At 32.1% G+C, this 21,002-nt stretch overlaps 7 protein-coding genes across 9 annotated transcripts; 2 read left to right on the forward strand and 5 right to left on the reverse strand.

Moving 5' to 3' along the window:
- The first annotated feature begins 141 nt into the window (after positions 1-141).
- Positions 142-1,357, forward strand: Rack1 (Receptor of activated protein kinase C 1). Its single transcript, XM_027343294.2, has 2 exons — positions 142-690; positions 866-1,357. Exons 1-2 carry the CDS (start codon positions 142-144, stop codon positions 1,298-1,300), a joined length of 984 nt encoding a protein of 327 aa, XP_027199095.1. The 3' UTR covers positions 1,301-1,357.
- Positions 1,324-5,844, reverse strand: LOC113793513 (uncharacterized). 3 transcript variants are annotated; one of them, XM_075822469.1, is made up of 6 exons: positions 4,136-4,688; positions 3,995-4,077; positions 2,823-3,096; positions 2,530-2,669; positions 1,802-2,429; positions 1,324-1,733 (listed from the first exon to the last, which is right to left on the reverse strand). In XM_075822469.1, the coding sequence occupies exons 2-6, from the start codon at positions 4,029-4,031 to the stop codon at positions 1,502-1,504; spliced, it is 1,311 nt and encodes a 436-aa protein (XP_075678584.1). In that variant the 5' UTR covers positions 4,032-4,077; positions 4,136-4,688; the 3' UTR covers positions 1,324-1,501. The 3 variants fall into 3 exon arrangements, with proteins under 3 accessions (XP_075678584.1, XP_075678580.1, XP_027199360.2); XM_075822465.1 differs by lacking the exons at positions 3,995-4,077; positions 4,136-4,688 and adding an exon at positions 5,756-5,844 and having other exon boundaries at positions 2,823-3,116; XM_027343559.2 differs by lacking the exon at positions 4,136-4,688 and having other exon boundaries at positions 3,995-4,078.
- Positions 5,845-6,112: 268 nt separating this feature from the next.
- LOC113793283 (TBC1 domain family member 14-like) lies at positions 6,113-8,214 on the reverse strand. Its single transcript, XM_075822421.1, is given in 4 exon segments — positions 6,113-6,261; positions 6,263-7,695; positions 7,697-7,877; positions 7,944-8,214. Coding segments are annotated over 3 exon segments (1,641 nt in total). The 5' UTR covers positions 7,811-7,877; positions 7,944-8,214; the 3' UTR covers positions 6,113-6,167.
- Positions 8,215-8,414: 200 nt separating this feature from the next.
- LOC113793286 (transmembrane protein 50A) lies at positions 8,415-9,311 on the reverse strand. Its single transcript, XM_027343296.2, has 4 exons — positions 9,089-9,311; positions 8,919-9,028; positions 8,646-8,855; positions 8,415-8,581 (listed from the first exon to the last, which is right to left on the reverse strand). The coding sequence occupies exons 1-4, from the start codon at positions 9,173-9,175 to the stop codon at positions 8,539-8,541; spliced, it is 450 nt and encodes a 149-aa protein (XP_027199097.1). The 5' UTR covers positions 9,176-9,311; the 3' UTR covers positions 8,415-8,538.
- Positions 9,312-9,347: 36 nt separating this feature from the next.
- On the forward strand, positions 9,348-10,468 carry Mob4 (MOB kinase activator 4). The gene has a single exon (XM_027343295.2). The coding sequence runs from the start codon at positions 9,454-9,456 to the stop codon at positions 10,261-10,263; it is 810 nt and encodes a 269-aa protein (XP_027199096.1). The 5' UTR covers positions 9,348-9,453; the 3' UTR covers positions 10,264-10,468.
- LOC113793281 (mediator of RNA polymerase II transcription subunit 12-like protein) lies at positions 10,322-18,490 on the reverse strand. The gene is made up of 4 exons (XM_027343291.2): positions 18,199-18,490; positions 14,080-18,133; positions 10,749-13,995; positions 10,322-10,692 (listed from the first exon to the last, which is right to left on the reverse strand). The coding sequence occupies exons 1-4, from the start codon at positions 18,301-18,303 to the stop codon at positions 10,485-10,487; spliced, it is 7,614 nt and encodes a 2,537-aa protein (XP_027199092.2). The 5' UTR covers positions 18,304-18,490; the 3' UTR covers positions 10,322-10,484.
- Positions 18,491-18,640: 150 nt separating this feature from the next.
- LOC113793313 (charged multivesicular body protein 7) lies at positions 18,641-20,227 on the reverse strand. The gene has a single exon (XM_027343327.2). It carries the CDS (start codon positions 20,206-20,208, stop codon positions 18,760-18,762), a length of 1,449 nt encoding a protein of 482 aa, XP_027199128.2. The 5' UTR covers positions 20,209-20,227; the 3' UTR covers positions 18,641-18,759.
- Positions 20,228-21,002: the final 775 nt, after the last annotated feature.

A 21,002-nucleotide genomic window follows, 5' to 3' on the forward strand; every position in this document is an offset into this window, starting at 1 on the left:
GAAACATGTCTTTTGAGTTTTCCTTTTCCTATCCGCGTTGGCCAGTGCTTTTTCTGTGTATTCTGAGTTTGCTGTTAAATTTTTCTTTTTTTCTCCGAAATATTTAAGAATTTTTTGGATTAAAATCAATTCCTTTTTAAAATGGCTACTGCAAGTCAACCGCCATCTGAAGAATTAGTGCTTAAAGGCACCCTAATCGGTCATTCGGATTGGGTTACGCAAATTGCTACCACAAAACAACATCCAAATACCATTTTGTCATCGTCGCGTGATAAAACATTGATCGTCTGGAACTTAAATCATGATGAAACTAATTATGGTTATCCATTGAAACGTCTACGTGGTCATGGTCATTTTATCACCGATGTCGTTTTATCACAAGATGGTCATTACGCTTTGTCCGGCTCTTGGGACAAAACTCTTCGACTTTGGGATTTGAATCTCTGCAAAACTACCCGACGTTTTGAAGGCCATACTAACGATGTTTTGTCAGTAGCTTTTTCTCCTGATAATCGTCAGATTGTTAGTGGCTCACGAGACAAATCGATTAAATTGTGGAATACTATCGCTCAATGCAAGTTTTCCATCGATGAAGCTAATGGCCACTCTGACTGGGTTTCATGTGTACGATTCTCGCCATCCAATACCAATCCGATTATCGTTAGTGCCAGTTGGGATCGTATGGTCAAGGTAATTTATTCGAACTGAAATAAAATGAATTATGAATTGTTTATGATTACATTCACCGATTTTTGAATTTTCCGTGTGATTCGAAATGTGTTCTGCATTTATGAAACATTCTATTCCTTTTTCAGATTTATTTGAATAATTAGATTGACTAAATATCGTTTTTTTTCTGATCTAGGTCTGGAATCTAGCTAACTGTCGTCTTAAGACTGATCATATTGGTCATGTTGGCTATTTGAACACCGTAACAGTTTCTCCTGATGGTTCATTATGCGCTTCTGGTGGAAAAGATTTCAAAGCCATGTTATGGGATCTTACGGAAGGCAAACATTTGTATACATTGGATCATAACGATATTATCAATGCTTTATGCTTTTCACCGAACAAATATTGGCTCTGTGTTGCTACTGGTCCAACAATCAAAATCTGGGATTTGGAAGGCAAAAATTTGGTCGATGAACTTAAACCTGAAATCTTAGCCAGTAAAGGAAAAGCACCGCAATGTATTTCTTTGGCTTGGTCGCATGATGGTTCCACTTTGTTCGCTGGCTATACGGATAATCAAATTAGAGTATGGCAAGTTGTACCAGCTTCTATGCCAGCCTCCGTTTGAGTTGAAAATTTTTTTAAAATTAATTAATATGAAAAAAATAAAGAAATTTTTATTGAATGCTTTTTGCAAAATTCGTCTCATCTTTGGTTTTATTGGCCAATAACATTCATAAACAAAATAATAGTCAGAAATTAATCAATGTGTCAGATAATTACCATTAAAAATACCATACAAATAAAAATTTCAAAGTGAATCATGTCATTATCGGAAAAAACTGTTCAGTGTAAAAATAGTAATCAATGACACGAACATCAAATGGAAAGAAACCAACAGCCGTTTGGCGTTGTTACATTGATCACGAGTAACATCTCGACACGATTGAGTTATTTCACGATTTCTATCTCCCATTAGTATATCGACGGTAACTCTTGAATTGTCAAAACATCGTTCCAAAACAACACGACTTAAGCAATCGCGATAGCGAAATAAAGCGCTAATGAATGAATAAAAAAATTTAAAATTAGTAAGATTAAAAACATTTTGGATGAAGGCCATACGAACCAGCATATACGACGTTGAACATCATTACTACTTCGTCCATATCTTGCTTCACGTTGTCGCATTATCAAATGATCAAGACAAGAATTTTCAAATGGACGAACACGTTCAATACATACGGAAACTGTACCGGTATGTATACCAGACAAGGCACCACCAACTCCAGCACGGTCAATTGTATCGATTGGGAATGGTTGATTCTGTGTTTGATATGGTGAAATTGGATTATTATTTAAATTCGGAATATTCTGAAATTGGCCATAAGGTGGTTGTTGTTGTGGATAATATCTACTGCCAGGATTTTGTTGATATGATAGATCAGTTCGTCGTGAATATGAATCGGATATAGCTGTCATGTGTGATGGAATGCATGACCAAGCTGCATTATGAGCTTTATCGACAAAATATGTGCCAAGTAATTCTAAATCAGTAGTATAACATGAACGGCTTTGAGATATGACACAATTGCGAAACGTTTCAAAAGCTTGACAAACTTCGTAACTGATTGGTTCATTATTGTTATTGCGCGCATAATTTCGTCCTTGATCGGGAGTTCTTGACTTGAGATAATTATATTGATTTTCGCATTCAATAACTTCTCTACGTTTAAAGCATTGAGCATAACGCCAGCCTAAAGTTATTATTGATTCATTTGATTCAAAAAATAAAAATAAAGAAAAAAATTGTTGCCAAACACAATTCTTGATAAGAATAATTTCAAACAAAATAACCTTGATTTCTTTCACAATGTTGCACCAGGAAATTTCTTGCTTGTTGTATCAAATCAGATGATGCCTGAAATTGGTAGGATCCAATAGGATCACATAAAGGTGTATTTATAAGCAAATCGTCGAATGCCTGTCTCATCAATCTGTTGTTATCATTGTAACCGAAATTAAATTTTAAAAAAGAGGACAATAATATTAAGTGGATTAACAACGATTATTTGCAATGTCATCATGACAAATATGAAGCTGTCCAGAAAGAAAACGAAAATAAAAACTAGTCCTACATTGTTACTCACTTGCATTGATGATCATTTAATTGATCAGGGAGGTAGTTACGGTTATTGGTATAATTGTTAGCTTGATAACTGTTTGTTAAACCCGGATATCTTGTATCGTAAGGTGGATTTCCACTATTCACTGGTTGTCCACGTTGCATTTCAACACGAATCATTTCTTTTGCTCGTTGATGAACATTTTTATCGCAAACTTGATTGCCATATTGTTGTCCATAACCATAATTACCTCGGGCTGATGAAATTGTTAATAATGAAATAAAAACCGCCAAATAAACTGTAAAATATAACATTTTACTGTTGATTGATTCAAATGTTTGATATTAATGGGACAAATAGAAAAGGATTTATAAAAACAATGATTGAATCTAAAATTTGAATTTTCTTTTCTTTTTCTGATTACAAAGACACTTTGTTTTACTCTATACAAACTTTGTCGTCAAATGAAATGGACAAAAGCCAAGAATGGTCATTCATTTTGATTTCAACGATATTTCTAACTTTAAAACTAAAAGAAAATTTCAAGTTCATTTTTTCTATTCTGGATAATGATGTCATCGAGTTAGGAGTGTCTTTAAAAAAATGTCACAATAATTTTATCCTGGAACCATGATGATGATGATGATTCATTTATGTTTATAGATTGTGTTTAGTTATGGAAAAAATACAAACAAAAAAAAATTCGTTTGTTTAATTGTGTTTCATGAAAGGTTGACTAATTAGATGCACGCAAACCTAAAATTGAAGCTAAAGCTGTTTGTCTATTGATAGATTGCAAAAATTCAATCAAATCAAAACGATTAAACAAACAAACAAAAAACTTCCCATGATTTAGGTGCGACTAAAAAAATTTGTTGTCAAATCTATCCTTTCTATATTCGACGCACAAGAAAAACGTTCTCGGAATCATTTGATTCATAAAGCATTCAAGTGTTTAAAAATATCTTTTTTTTTGATATCATCAATGAACATCTGTACATCGAACAAACAATTCAATTCCTAAAGTATCATCAGCATAAAAATTTTGTAATATTTGCCGCCATGACATTTGATAGAGTTTTTGGGCTTGTCAGGTAGCTGAAAACAAAAGTGTCATTGAATCATCAGTCATCGAAAAGTATAGAGAGAAAAATAAAGAGAAGGGAAAACATTATTGATGAAATTATTTGACTCACTGGACTCAGAATTCATCATTATGGAAATGGTTTTCATAATTTTTTTAACGAATTACCAAATTGAATTAACAGTAATGAAGTCATCTGAAAAAATATTTATTTACAAATTAGCAAATGATGATAACACTGAAGAATACATACTAAACACAAAACACGGAAACATAAAATTGATTGTTGACGTCGAACAAAAAAAAATGGTAATTTTTTTTACTATTAATTGCATCCGACATTCACAAAAGATTTTGATCACTTTCTCTTTCGATTTATTTTTGGTTTTTCATACATTGTTTATTCGTGTGGACAAACAAAACAAAAATAATATAAATTCGGAAAGAACAAAAAAAATTGATTTTACTATGACAATGGTTTCATGGTCTGTTCCATTTCATAGAAAAATTGACATAGTTTTTTTTAATGATGAATCAATATTATTTTTATATCTTTTGATTATTGTTGTTCTGGTTCAGTTGATGCTATGAAAAAAAAGAAAAGGTTATACTTGCTGTCAAATGGTTGATTTGAATTCAATTTTTTTAAAAACTTTTTTGATATACTCGATAATGAAATTGTTTTTTCTATTTTTGACAATTTTTCAATCGATGATGGCTTATCTTCGAGGTGATTGGTATTTTACAAGGATATGCAATTTTTTTTATATTCAATACCATGGAGATTTGAATTAAAATATAACACTAAATCGAATGGAGGAAGCAGAAAATTTTTTTTTGGACAAAATCATTTAACCTATTTTCACAAAATTTCTGCAAGAAATGCTAGGCAATGAACTTAGAAACACACTAGTTTTTTTTTATATTCTTAATTTTAGGTTTCTAGGTATTAATAAGGAGGTTATACACACATTGTTCAGAAAAAGTGGACACTTTGCAAAATAACATTGCTGTCTATGGGAAAATGGGTTTTTGAAAATTTGGTTTGGAACGGACATAACCATGAAAAATGATTTTTTTCTATTGAATTTCATTGATTCATTATTGTGTTGTGTGTGTGAGAAAAGTTTCCATAAACATCTTGTCGACTTGTAGGGATTTTTTAATTCGCTAGGTGTCGACAAAGGCAGAAAAGCCAACTTTTTTTAAGGCGAACTTTGACGCCCCACTTCTAGTACCGGAAGTGAAAACTGGAACTTGATTCTTACATTTTTGGAAACTACAACTCTCCTGCTAAAAAGTAATTTTTATTTTCTCTTAAATCCGTCAGCAAATATGATTTAAAAATTTTCAAAAAACCCATTTTCCCATAGACAGCAATGTTATTTTGCAAAGTGTCCACTTTTTTCTGAGCACTTAGTGTACATTATGTTGTTATGGAAATTTTATTCGAAAAAAAACACATACACTGAAAACTGTAAACAATCTTTGGATCGATTTTTCGTTAGATTCGATGAAAACTGATGATTATTTTTTTTTGGTTTTCATTCGCAGTAAGAACATAATAAGAATAATTTAAAGAATTATGGAAACACACAAGCTAGTATGTAGAAAATAATAATTATGAATAAAATAATCAATGAAGCAATCAATCAAATCACTTGTTTTTATTGGTTGTGAATGGAAATAGTGAATTCATCAATAATTTACAGCGACAATCTTTATTAACAATAATATTACAATGACAGGCTAATGATTATTAGGATAAAGATGAAAACAATAGAAATATTGCATTCGGTTTTATTTTTTTTGTTGATTCTATAATTGTTTGTTAATGTTGCCCAACTAAAATTTTATACCACTGTATACCAACCATAACAACAACAAACAAACAAACAAAAAATCACAAGGAAATGATGATTTACTTCGATGACTTTTCAATTCCATCTACCAATGATGATGGCAATGATGATGATGAATTGTAGATTGATTGAATGTATGAATACCTGTATTTGATGATGATAATATTTTGAACGCGCCAAATATATACACGCGAATGAAAGACACACAAGTCATTCTCGACTTTTAAATAAATTTGATTATTTGAAATGATAAAAATAAACAAAACGGACTCGTTTTTTTGGGAAAAAATTGAAAAAATGTTATTATTTAGTTATGTCATCATTATTTTATTTGTAATAAAAGCAATTAATTATAATGATAATAAATGATACATGATGAATCGAATTTCTTAAAAAAATGGTAAAAAAATGGAAACCAATTATTTAAAATCGCCAAAATTTGTTTACAAATGATGAGTAACGAGATTTAGTACCATTCGATTCATTATTTACAATGATTGTCTCATTAATGACATCAGGAAGAAAATAATGTGGACAATTTTGGTGGCACCAATTTAATTGAGGCAATAATGTCGAAATATTTTTCCGTATCCATGTCGTCGGGTAAATTGTAAAGGAATCGTGCAGAATCAATGAATTCTAGTTTTATAAGTTCATTTTTGAACATGGACAATAATCCTAAAGAAGCTCGAAATATGAATTCATTGCCATCTCGCAAGAATATGTCCCAAACACGGCTCGCACAATCCAACGACAATGACCGGGCAAATAGTGTATAAACCTGATACATAAAAAACAAGTCTGTCGTCAATCCAATGTTGACGAAATGACTTGCTAAATCCGGCAATAGTGAATGGAATTGTCGATCGTAATATAAGTAGATGCTGCGCATCTTTTTTTGATTGAGACTATAAAATGTCATTAAAAGTTCATTGTTAAGAAGATTCGCTAAAGAAGTAAAGGCTGAGAATGAGGATTGTGAATTCAATAATAACATTGCGGCTAAAAAAGACATTCCTTGGCAGTATCCAATATCAGGTCGATAAACCACATAAGCAGATAAAACGTCACATAAAGATTTATGATATGGACCCGTTTCCTGAAAAAGACCAAGTTGCGGAAAAGTTCGTAACACGTCCAATTTGATTAAAAAGGCAATATTTTCACCATCATCATCGTCGCTATCTTTGGCTTTATCAGTGATAATACTTTGATCAGATGACGATTGACTGGAAGAAACTTCAGATGAATGTGATGCCGATCGTCGATGTGTTTTGGGATCACATGAGCTCACAGGTGATAAAGGATTGGAACATTTTCTTGAAATAAATCGACGTACCCAAATCTTTTCACTTGAACGACTCAGACAAATATGAAATAATTGCTCAGTTATGTGCAAATCGTTACCAATAACCAAATTCCAAACTTTTGGTCGAATCGATGAAGGAATTCCATTCCACCATAGATTTTGCACACGTTTAGTTATGCATGATTGACGCCAACAAGGTAATATTTCTTCGGTCCAAATTTTTATAGCTTTCTGGATTTCATTCTCTTGTTGAGCCTTTCGTTTTACAATGTCTTTTCGTAATTTTTTTCGCTGTAAATCTTTTGTTTGAGCTTGTAGTAATATCTCTAGGAATTGTTCTCGGTGTTTTCGTTCTTCTTCTTTACTTTTTGGTGGAAGATTTTGAGGTCTTTTGATACAAACATTGGTTCCAATGGTGATATAACGTTCATATTTATCATATATGTCTATATCATATAGATTAAGATGTTTAGCGATATTAACAATAGAATCGATTTCATTCTGATAATCTTCCGAATCATCTTCGGTCATATAATTGGCACATTTATCATCTTTGAGATCATCAGGCAACAAAGTACAATTATTCGATTTGGTCGTACAATTTGATAGCCTTTCATTACAATTTTTGAGACATAATTTTTTTCGTTGATGGATCATAAACCAAATTTCGATCAACCTGGTGTAGAGCATCGCTTAATGAACAAGGATTTCTTGCAGCCACCGATGATTGATGCTGTTGATTTGATTGAATATCCATCCATCCACTTCAAGTGATTATCATAACATAAAGGTGAAAAATAAAATGATATGGATTGATTAGAAAGCTGAAAAATCGGAACTAAAATTAATTGATCATTATATCATTATAGGACAATGAACATCAAACATACGTATGAAATAGCCAAAACACAAATATTTCAACTTGTTCATGTGGCTAACTGTATACATAATATAACTGTGTATAATCCTTAACTGTTCAAGTTCAACTCTCTAAAAGCTCGAATCGAATAGTTTTTTGCTCAATGCATCGTGAAGCAAGTGTTTAAAAAAATATATTTCAAAACAAAGAAAATTGTTTACAACTTGATAAGAAAGGATTTTTGTAATTTTATTTATTCAATCGTATATCCATTCATATATATAAACTCACTGACCAAAGTGAGTAAGTCAACCAGTTGTCAAACACTGAAAACACTGATATTTAAAGGTTATCGAGCATGCCTAGTTTTCGGGTCACTTATGTTGATTAGATGTTGTTTTTAGAGGAAAAAATGATCGATCTTTATTCATTCATAAATTTTTCGAAAAAATGGTTATATTAAAAATAGCCACTTTGATCATAACTTTAGTTTATAAAGACATAATAGAGAAATTTTTTTTATTTATTCAAAATTAAACACAATATGATTTTTTTTGGGAAAAATTTTGTCATTTTAAAATCATTTTATATGAAGCAGATCAAATGAAGAAGAATCAGTTTTGCGGTCAAAATTCGTCATATCTGCGACCAAATTTAAAAATGATTGACCTATGCATTCAAAATAAAGTTTTTATAATTGAATTAATGGAAAGAGAATTAAAATTAGAATTACCCTAAAAATATGAATAAATTCTGAAAGAATATCCCTAGTCCTGGTAATATGTTGACACCCGTTACGACATAGGCTCCAAACAATATCCACAATGAAGCGATTAAACTACCAAATCCAAGAACAAAACCGATAAATAGCCAAATATGAACAGTGTAATCACCGCCACCATATGAATACATTTCAATACGACTTGAAGAGACTGAGTTGATCCTATAAATTGAAAAAGCGTTACATTTTTTCATCAATATTTTTGTTTGTTTGTTCTCAATTTACATCAATAAAGAAATGGTAGCCAGTACTCCACAAACATGGTATGCGTTATTAAAATCTGGATAATAATATCGTGAAGATATGTCAATTATAATCCACCAACCAATGGCAAACTATTGGATCATATTATCTTTGAATTAGAATTTTTAACAAAAATCCTTTTATATACTTACAAATGATCCAGCAACAATGCTGGTTATTTTATTACGATTTTCATCATCTTGTAACCGTCCGATACAGTTCTCAAAACACGAAGACATGGCTATTATTTTCTAGATAGATTTGTAGAATTATTTTTTTGCAAATTCAATACATTCATAAAATGTCACATTCAAATGAAAAATAAAAATCAAAACAAAACAATAATATAACAAACACCCGATTGGCTGATTTTATTGCGGCGATGCCAATCGATATCGACATAATTGTGCGTTATTCATAAAGTATGTTTTGAGTTGACGTTCATTGATCATAAATTTGATTTTTTTAATTAATTTATCTCTGATTTCTGTATTAAATCATTCATTCGACTGAAAACATGACGGTCTCAACAGTAAAAATTTTACGAAGAAATCCTAAAGGATGTAAAGATGAAGAGTTTAACAATTGGCCCGAAGAACCTTTTGATGAAATGGATTCAACAATAGCCGTACAACAATATATACAACAAAAGATCCGAAAAGATCCATCAAATATTGATGAAATTCTTAATCCACCAAAGGGTCAAGATCTGGGAACTTGGAAGTATGAACACATGCGACAATTCTGTTTGGAATTGAACAAATTGACTGTAAAGTTACAAGCCGAATGTAACCAGGAAAGTTGTTCCCAAATGACAGCTACCGAACAATGGATTTTTCTTTGTGCTGCTCATAAAGCTCCAAAAGAATGTCCAGCTATCGATTATACCCGTCATACATTGGACGGTGCTGCTGCATTACTCAATTCGAACAAATATTTTCCATCCAGAGTTACCATAAAGGAAGCATCGGTTGCCAAATTGGGAAGCGTTTGTCGTCGAGTGTATCGAATATTTTCGCATGCTTACTATCATCATAAGACGATTTATGATGAATTTGAAAACGAATCATTCTTATGCAAACGTTTCTCTGTGTTTTCCATCAAATATGATCTTATGTCTATCGAAAATCTTATTGTTCCAATAGCTGGCATGGATTTTAATGATATCAAAAAAGTCAATTCGATACCAGTCACCATGTGTGAAACAGCACTCGTCATGGAAAACCCGGTGGTGGTAACTACAGTTCCTCCAACAGTGGCCACTAATAGTGACGGTATCATTGCTACAACAGTATTACGTAGCTCTTCAGATTCTTCGGAAGCTTAAAATTGATTTGCAACAGCAACAATCACCAACATCACATTGATTTTAAATTATTGCAAAATTCATGTTTTTTAAAGTTTTAATCATTTAATCTGATAATATACATTTAAATTGATTTACTTAAAAAATTATTAGAAAAAATACAGTACATAATCAAAATTATACAAAATAAAAATTAAATTAAAATGAATGGTCATTTATAATTGAATTAAGTCATTGAAAAATTAATATGGGTATGAGCTTTGAAGCTGCCCGGGATTTGGTGTCGAAAGTTGCCGTTGAAGCTGAGTCATCGGTGCTCTTGGATGATTTTGTCCCATTTGATTACCTTGCCAATTATTCATCATTTGCTGTTGTTGCGGCTGTTGTGTTTGTTGTTGTTGTTGAGACTGAGATGGAACTTGATGTCCGGCATAGTTGGAAAATTGTGATCTACAAATTATAAAATAGTTTTAAATTTTTTTTCCAGAAATATCAATATAACTAACCTTTGTTGCATGAATTGTCCTTGATTTTGTTGTTGCGAATTCATTGCCATTTGTGGACGAATCATCATATTTTGTTGTTGAGAATTAGATGCTGGCTGTTGATAATTTGGATTGGTTGACAATGACATTGAATTGTCCATCGATTGCATATTGTTATTAAATTGAACGTTTTGTACAGAAGGTGATGGTCTAAAATTTGATGATTGTTGCATATGATGATGCATGGAGCCAGGATTAACTTGATTCAATTGTTGTTGAGGAGCAGGTGGTGGCGGCTGTTGTTGTTGCTGCTGCTGCTGTTGTTGGAAAATGTTATTTTGATTGGTCATCGAATGATTATTTTGAGGTTGAGGTCCTTGGGCTCTGATTTGAGTTTTTTGCATCATCGCTGGCATCTGATGACGAGATGGAAACATTTGGCCAGTTGGTTGTTGATTATTCATCATTGAACCAGAATTGGCAACATTTGTTGCTGGAGGTTCATTCTGATTCATATTGAATTGATTTGGATTTGGATGTCGATGATGAAGCATTGCTCGTAAACGTTCTTTTGGCTGAATTACTTGTCCTTGGAATCGTTGGTTTGTGGCTTGCTGTGGAATCATCATTGAAGATCCTGTTTGATTCGGAACAGGGCCTGATCCAGATTGATGATAGAACGATTGTGTGTTGGAATTCATGTTAGATTGCTGTGGATTTTGATTTTGATAGGCCCAATTGGTAGGGGCATTCTGATTAGAATTGACCGAGTTGGAATTATAGTTATCAAAAGAATTGGACATCCGTATCGGAGGAGTGGGTTGACTTGGTATCGGAGGGATATTGACTGCCTGTTGATTTTTCGCATTTCGCCGTTTTCGAGTAGTTTTCGGTTTTTTCGGTGTTTGTGCTCTGGTATTCATAGCTGGCATTGATGGCATTGGCAAATTACTTGGAGTCATTGATGGTCTTAAACCAGGCATAGATCGATTGAGATTTGGTGGTCCTGATGGAGGCATATCCATCATATCCATTTGCATGGGCATCATCGATGAATTATTCAATGATGCCATCATCATAGGATGATTTTGAGGATTCATATGTGACGTGGGTTCGTTATTGCTACTGTTCATCATATGAGGAGGAGGTTGTTGTGTAGGGACTTGTTGTACGATTGGAGAAGAATGCATCACATTCGATGGCAAAGATGTGCCAGTTGGACCAGCAGGACCTTGCATTGAGCCATGAGATATGTTATTCGAACTCATTGCCATTGAGTTTACGTGATATTGAAAGCCACTTTGACCCATATTAGGTGGACCTCCAGGTGGTCCTTGATGAAGTTGATGATGGGTTGCACTTTGAGGTGGAATAGAATTAAAAGGTGGATGAGGTTGTGGTGGTATACTGTTCATAAGATTAGAAGACGGCGGCGGTGGTGGCCCAGTTGGTTGGCCAACAGAAGATATATTCGATCCGTTTGGCGATATTACCGGATGAGCTTGATTGTAGCCAAGTTGCGGAGGGGGTAATGGATTCTGAGACATGATCTGCTGTGGTGGTAGCTGTGGTTGTGCTGGCAATTGTGGTGGCTCATCTTCAGGTGGAATGGGTGGTGATTCTATATAGTATGAAATCGGTTTACACATATCATGATCATGGCGAGCAAGAAGACAGAAATTCTCTTCCAATCGCAAAGGTTTACGTTCCATTTTTATTGCTCCAAACCATGTCCAACTTATTGGTACATAATTTTTAACACCCTCAATCAAATCCCATGGTGAAAGTTTTTGTTTTCCAGATGCTTGAAAGCCTTGTTTTTTATCAATAGAATCAAATCCAGCTATCTTGTTTCCTTTAGTATCGACCAATGAACCCATAGCCTCACATGCGATCACTTCCGATTGATATTTGACTAATGGTAATAATTGTCTAGCCATTCGAACTCCTACTCCAACTCGTTCAACATTAAGCTCTTTTTTCAGTTTTCTAATCAAATTTTGATTGAGTTTTTTAATTTCTTCACGTTGTTCAGGTAAGACGTTTGATGCATGTGAATAATGCATCAATGATGTAAGCATATCCAATACAGTGGAAAAATTTACATAATTAATATGTGGATCAACAATAGTAAAGCTGATCATTTGTGCTAACAAAACTACCCAATCATTTGTCAATGATGTTGATGATTTGATAGTGTCAAATATTGCGCCAATTAAACTGAGTCGAAGTTGAAGTCCTTCTTGAATGAAACTTTTCGATCGAATATCATCACTCAGTTTTTCATTAATACATTGTAACAGCTGAGAATGCATTGATTTGAGAATTAGTTCTTTATGATCTTCTTTTGAATTCAAACACATTAGTAATAAAGATACGAAAGGTTGATACGACAACAGTGTTGTTGTTGGATTCAGATTATTCAATGAAATACCAGCAAGATTATTCGTATTTTTGGATCCTTGAAATCCAAATTTGCTTTTTGAACTCATCGAACCCGATTGATTTTGTGAATAAAGAATCCAACTTGGTGAATCAAACTTAATGGCAGCAAAACGAAGAATTTTATTTTGAAGTGGTAGCTTTGAAATTAATGGTTTTAATAGCCATATTCTTTCGTTGGAAATATTATTACCGAAATGCAATAGATTAGTTTTTATGTTTGAACTTTTTGATGTAAAAATGGTGAGATTTTTGCTGTTTAAAACTGGTTCGAACTGACATGATTGCTGAAAATATTCCACTATGGCCGATGCCAATGTATCTAACCATTCATAATTGCTTTGCGGTGATTGTGAATTGTTGGCAAGATTTTCATAGATTAAATGAAGCTGTAACCATGAAATGCGTAATGACCATTCGTCAAGATTTTGAAAAATATTAATTATTTGCTTTGAATCTATTTTTTCATTAATATTTACTGGTGGTGGTAATATTTGTTTATGATAACATATCATATTTAGTAAACATTGCGAATCTTCGTATGAGATTTTTTTGTCAAATAATTTTTTTACTGTATTCGGATGAATCATGAAACCACGCAGACATCTATCGTGCACCCAATCTTGTAGACAAACCTGACGTAATACATATTTAGCAAAATCAGATAATGATGGCTTTTCTGTTGAATCTATTTTTGATTTAGCCATCTGATTTAAATAGGTTCTATCGTTAAATTCGTCTTCATTGTTTATTGGTTTGTAAAATGAATCAAATTCAGATTTATCAGATTTAAAATTCTTCTCACAACTTTTTTTCTCTTGAGTACCTGAACATGAATATGAACAAAAAACAATAAAAAAAATTCGATTAAAAACTATTTATAGAAACAAATTTAAAATGACGAACTTACCAAGTCGCATGATGGCTTTCAAAAGTGTAAGAATTAATTCTAGTTGCAATGAATTAAGTGCACCACCCAAAAGATAACGATCGCAAGCATATTTGATATTGAATGGAGATTTTTGTCCGGAACCTAGAGTGGGCGCCACTGTTGAAAGCCCAAGTGGACCAGGGCTAGTTAATGAGTAACGTGATGATGATGCAAACGATGAATTCATGGCCGAATTTGAAGCAGCCAATGGTGAATCATAATATTTGAATAAATAAAGTATGAGATGGCAACAAAGTCTAGCTTTTCGTTCGGTTTCCTCTCCACTTTCGACAGTAGGTGTGAGAAGTGAGCGAATAAAAACGCGATAAATCAAATCCACAAGACTAAAACATCTACGTGCTACCAGAATGGAAACAAAGACAGCAAGATTGTCATAGATGCTACGATCACCAATGTTGATTTGTGTTAGCAACGAACTGTAATCATTTGTACATTTAGGAATGCATAACGCTTGAATAGCGTCGAACCATTCATTCGATAGTAGCCAACAAGAAGCAGTCAATTCGGCACAAAGTACAGATAATTCGTTTAAATAATCCATATCATTTGCTTCGGTTATACAGCGAATAGCATTGAAAACCAATGAATATCGATCAGATGCATTTTCATTCAATTGACGAATGTGAATTGAATCAACTTTTTCTCGTGGATTTTTCAAATATTGCATCATAACACAAGGATGATTCAAAGATTCTTTCTTGTTATCATCACGAATGACAATCATGCTTTTGATTTTTTGTGAAATCGGGTTGATTATATCTTGATATTTTTTCAATACACAAGCACAAGACGAATATAGATCATCAAGGTAAAAGAAAATACAACGTTCGGCTGATGAACAATCATTAGGTGTGCTGACATGACGAACTAATTTCCATAATCCATCAAAAATTTGATAGATATCTTCGGTGGATGCAAGTACATAATTATGATAACGATTGAGTACGCCAATAATGTATAATCCAATCGATGTACAATATGGCCGAGCAAGTAATGAGCATTTTTGTTGTAAAACACTTTCGACTTCGACCAATTCTCGTAGCATCTGGACAATAAATTCAATTAAGCCATTAACATTCAATGCTATTTCCATGAGATCGAAAAGAAATGCAATTGATTCAATCAATGGTAGATGATTGGCACTACCAACGACAACACCGTTTAGCATTTCCAATACTGTGCTGGCACAAGTATTCGTCACAACATGTTGATCGAAAATAGATAAATTTTGAAATTTTGCGATAGCATTTTCAAAATTGAATCCTTCCTTGATGACATGTTTTTTTACTTTGCCATTATCATTGATGTCCAATGAACTTTTTCTATTGAATAATTTCTGAATTTCTTTTGTAACTTTTTTAACGATATGTCGGGCTTCATCCTTTGTTTTACTAACACCGTATAGAAGTATGTGTCGTTGATTACATTCATGCATAAATGATTCTTCTTGAGGCAAAGGAAAATGCAAAGTGTATAGTAAATGTCTAGATGTAGCATTGATTTGATCGGATAGCTGATTTTTATTATTATTGGCCAAATCCGATAATGATGTTGAATTAGTGTTCACTGAATTTGGATCATTGGTTTCATCTTCTTTATCGGATTCAATAGCATCCGGAAGTAAAATATCATTTTGATCATCTTTACTTTGTTGTCCGGCTTTAATATTCTGTAGAATTTTGTCCAAATCTTCATCTAATTTATCTTCATCTTCATTGATCGAAAACATGTTCGACCCTAATTGCTCATTGCTATTAAGATTTGAATTGTTTGATAATGGATCAAACATTGGCAGTGAAGATGAAGATGTACTTTTATGAAGTTGATTCATTAATACACTATTCGAAACAGTTTCCATGTTTGGTGGTAATAATCCTGTAAGCGAATCTTCATTAGTATTTTTGATTGGATGATTCGAATTGGATGAAGGAACCAATGAAATGTTTGGTGGATTAACAAAATGACCTCGTGATATTAGTGTTCGCATATAAACATCATGGGAGAAAACGTCATGACGAATTAGTTCGGCAAATAATAAAACCAAATTATAGAAAGATTGTTTGTTATCGGACGAACAGTTATTGTTAGGAAATGTGTTGGTAGAAAAAAATATTCCTAATGTTTTATCCTCAGTAACTGGTGCATATTGGTCGAGAAATTCAAACAGAACATTTTGATAGATGGGAATGGTATCGTTATTATTAATCGATGTTGATTTATTTTCATTGTTATTCCATCCATTGAGAAATTCTTTGCTATCAGAATCTCCATGATTTTTGTTCGATTCAGAAGTTTCAACTTCATTAATTAAGTTATCTTTTTCCTGTAGAATTTCATTTTGTCTTCTTTCGAGCAATTTTGCTACTATTCTGGAACGATATTCTCCCAATCGTTTATTGGTAACAGCCCATTCACAAAGTAATTTAACAATAGCAACATCTTCAGCAATAATTTCTTGAATTGATTTATTTGCCATTGAATTGCTACGATTTCGTTCGCTGTTAGACCCATAAGAATCGCCATCAAAATGAATCGTAGGATAAAAGATTATATTATAAAGTGTATCCAACGGATTAGAGGATGTGACTTTGTCAAATGAATGCTTATCGATCGAATCTAAAACGTCAAGCAACCGATTGACAACATTCCCAACAGAATCAGTAGAGGAAACAGCTTCGAATGTTTTGAAAAACCATTTTTTTTCTGAATTCGCACTTCGGTAACGAATTAAATTCTCTGAATTTCTGAGTCTTTTGCGTAAAAATTCAACATTTTCTGTCGATACGATTGGTAAATTTGATGGTTCACATGGAAGATAATCTAAAGGAGAACCATGTAGTAAAGGTGTTTTACTCACAGAATTAGTATTATCGAAGAATGATGAACTATCAAAATTATGCCATACCAATGCAGTAGGACATTCGATGGTTATAACTTGTATGACACAGGATAAAGAGAGTAACAGTTCACGAAATTTTGAACAAGCGATTATATCTTTGAAACATGAGATCAACATTACATTGTTGTTGTTTGATTCATTTGATGACGATTTGGAATTTGTAATAAGAATTGAAGAACTGGTTTTATCAGGATCTTTATGATCGCTGACATTTTCTTTATCCGTCTCTACACCGGGTTCACTTGAAACATGAGCAACTAATTGGCTAATTTTTCTAGCACAGTGGAATGCAAGATGACGAGACAGAAATTCTGACTGTGTAAATTCATTAACATATTGGACCAACATTGGAGCAATTAATGTTAACAATTGATCATCAATTGATTTGATTTTTTCAAATAATTCCAACAGCCAAAAAAGGAAATCGTGTCGATCCAATAAACCTTCTTCAAATAACGAACGTGCTAATCTTGTATAATATTCCCATTGATTCAGAAGTTCTTTGGTTTTTATTGGTTGCGAATTTAAAGAATTGCCCATCGATGAAAACGTATTTCCATTATTATTCACATTCGAATTAGGATTTGTGGCTTCCATAATCTTCATATAATTTTCTTTGAGTGTTTTACATAAACTGGCAGTCCATTCTTGAGATGGATCGGGCATTTGATTTCGTTTTTTCGATTTGTTATTGGACTCGGAAATTGCCATTTGATGAGCATTTGAAACTTTTAAAAACCATTGTGCTTTGATCATCGGTACCGAATATTCAAATAGCCAAATGAAAATCTCTTCTTTTTTGTTGAAAAACGGAACTTTTTTTGAAAGATGTGCCAATGATTTCGTATTGGAAGCCAAATCTTTGAACCAACCTTCAACATAAGGTTTGGTCTTGGCTGTAACATATAATGCACTATCTTTGTTGACTACATGTTTTTTCTTGCTCGTATCGCTGAATGTATTCAATTCGTGCTTTTTGGCTAAAATGGCGCTAAAATATTCACCAAACCTAGTCGTATTAATATTTGCATTCCTTTCTGTTCCATATTCGTGTTCATCTTGCAATGTTCGATTGCTATAGCCTTGTTTAACGAATTGTTGAGTCAATTCATCCTATCATTAATTAACACAAAAAATGGTGTTTATTGAGAAATTTTTTTTCCATTAAACAGAATTACCTCTTTTTGTTTTGGATCCTGTGGATAAACATCTGGTGGGCCTAATCTAGGTTTCTTCAAAGGCCTTTTCTCATAAAGATGTGTTGATATCAACACGGTTGACATTTTTCTTAATACTTTTCAATTATAATCTGGAAAATTTCAGCATTTTTTTATGTTTAAAACAATCAATTTAAAAAAAATTCAACTAAAAACCACTGTTATGCGATGCATTTATCCTTACTTTACATTTAAAAAAATCGGCCGCTAATAACAAAACGGGACAAAAATTCAGACGTTCTAAAATACAATTGTTACTCATTTCGTTTGTATACACACAGCTATGTTGCCTGTCAATATATTGACTGCTAAACAGTGAACACAATAAATACACAAAAAATGTCAGAAAAAAGGACCATCCATAAACTATATGGCATGGAATTTTTTCTCAATTATAAATTTTAAAATTTTTATTTTTAGCTTAATACATCGATTTACAAAAAAAAAGTTTTTCACAAACAATAACAATAGATAAATAGCGAAATTCTATCGCAAAAAGAAAAGGAAAAGAATCACAATTATTCAGATAACATAATTGTAGAATTTTTGTTGTTTGATTTTGTTTTTAATTGGATCTTCATCATCATTGATCACGGATAATTTATCCAATTGTTCTATCAAATCATTTTGTTCGTCAGGATTAGAATTTGATTTTTGAGCCTCATCAATTTCTTCTAGGATTTGTTGCAATTCTTGTTCGGCTTCCATTTCGAATTCAGTTGATTCTTGTATAGGACGACTCAATTCCTCATTCACTAATGATTGATTATTTAGAATATCATCCATTTGAGACATTATATTTTCTACATCTTCTATTTTGGTTGAATTTTTCTTCAGTACATCGTTGGCCATTTGAAAAGTTTTCATCATCAATTTTTGGGAACCAGTTTCCAATAATTGTGAACATAGAATTTCAATATTGTCGATTTGTAAATCTTTTTCATTCACACGATTTTCTAAACGTTTTTTTCGTTTCAGTAATAATAAAGCTTTATCACGATTGTTATTTTTGATGGCTGCACGTGCTTCATTATTAAGCGTTTCCATTCTTCTTTCTATTTGGTTGGCTTCTTTTTCCAAGATTTCTTTAACCAATTCGAGCTTGACCAAAGTTATATCTGAATCTTTGGTCTGCTTATTATTGCCGAATTTGATAAGTTTAAAGCCTGTTTCTTCATATATTTTTAGTTTATTTTCTGATTCAAGTTTGATCAATACCATATCCATGGAAATTTCATCCAATTTCTTCTCACCAAATACATTTTTGTTGATCATATTTACAAATTTTGAATAACTCATACAAGTAGTCTCAATGTTTCTGATATAGGATTCTATGCTTTCCGAAATGATTTGCATAGTTTCCACATTGACAAGTTGATAATCTTGAGAAATGGCAATGTCCGAATGGATATCATTATCTTTGGTTGATAACCAATTCCAACCAATTGTAATTGGTTTCATAATTAATGAATTTAGAGTCCAATTGACAAAACTTGATTTAGAACGATTTGTTTGGTTGACAATCTCGTCTTTGAATAGAATTTTGTTATGTCGTTTCATATGCGAAATAACTAGCTTTACACAGTCTAAATGTGGCAATTTTTCATCACGATTAAAATTTTGACGCATTTCATCAATTGTGAACACAACTTTACGATCGAAAAGGCACCATTTATTGATCAAATTAATCCAAAAGTTCATCTTCAGGTCCCAACCTTCAGGATTAATTTCACGAATTCGAAAGGGGTGAAATAAGACATTCATTTTTTTATCATCATTCCAACAATCGGGTAAATATGGTCTTTCGATAAAATCGAAATTATTGCTGTCAATTTTGGTGGGAGATTTAAAACTACGATTTAATTTATCCATTAAAAAATGATGATTAAGATAATGACAATCAAATAGAAAATCAAAAAAATAATGGAAAAAATAAAAACATAAAACAAATATAAAGTAAAAAATAATCATCAAATGAACATAAACAAATGATAAACATGCTTCTAAAATGTATACAAAACTCATTACCAGATGGCAGAGTTAATCAAATTTGTTCATCAAAATCAGAATTGAATTTCAAAGTTTTGTAACATTTTCTATCTAATAGTTTTGTAAACACATAAAACATTTGTAAAAATATTGAATTGTTTGGTTGTGAATGAATAAATGGAAGAAAAAATAATTTAATGGTCAAGCGAAATAATGAATGAATTCGTTCATATTAAATCTATTCAATATATGACCAAAACCAAAATTTAAACAATTTTCGAACAATATTTGTTCAAGTAATTTGATATTACAATTTTTTTTTATTTTCAATTAAACTTGGTACTTGAAATGACTTTGTTCCGTTTTCGTTTTTCTATTTCACAACCATAATTCCGATAACATTGACGAATCAATTTTGAATTCTAAACAAATGACGGATTTTTTTTTTTTTCTTGTTCATTTCAAAATTTAATTTTGCTAAATTTGCGTCGGAAAGAACATAACCAAGAAAAAAAATTTGGACAACAATTTTAAATCGAAAATTTTATTTTTTTATTCAGTAGTTCTTTCAAAAAAAATCATAATATTTATAATTATAACGGTGAATGGACAACACCTAACAAACTAATTTTTATTGCAAAAATAAAATAATTTTATTTAGTTCATTGATGTAATCGAAGTAAATAAAAAATAAAAAACATCAATTTTCAACTTACTAATATCAGATTTTTTTTCTCTTATTTGATTCGTTCCCACGATTTTTTCAAATAAGCTAA

The sequence above is a fragment of the Dermatophagoides pteronyssinus genome, unplaced genomic scaffold (assembly GCF_027571235.1).
Source record: "Dermatophagoides pteronyssinus isolate colony J.1.1.1.1 unplaced genomic scaffold, Derpt_VIB-CSIC_2022.12 sq0001, whole genome shotgun sequence".
NCBI lineage: Eukaryota > Metazoa > Arthropoda > Arachnida > Sarcoptiformes > Pyroglyphidae > Dermatophagoides > Dermatophagoides pteronyssinus.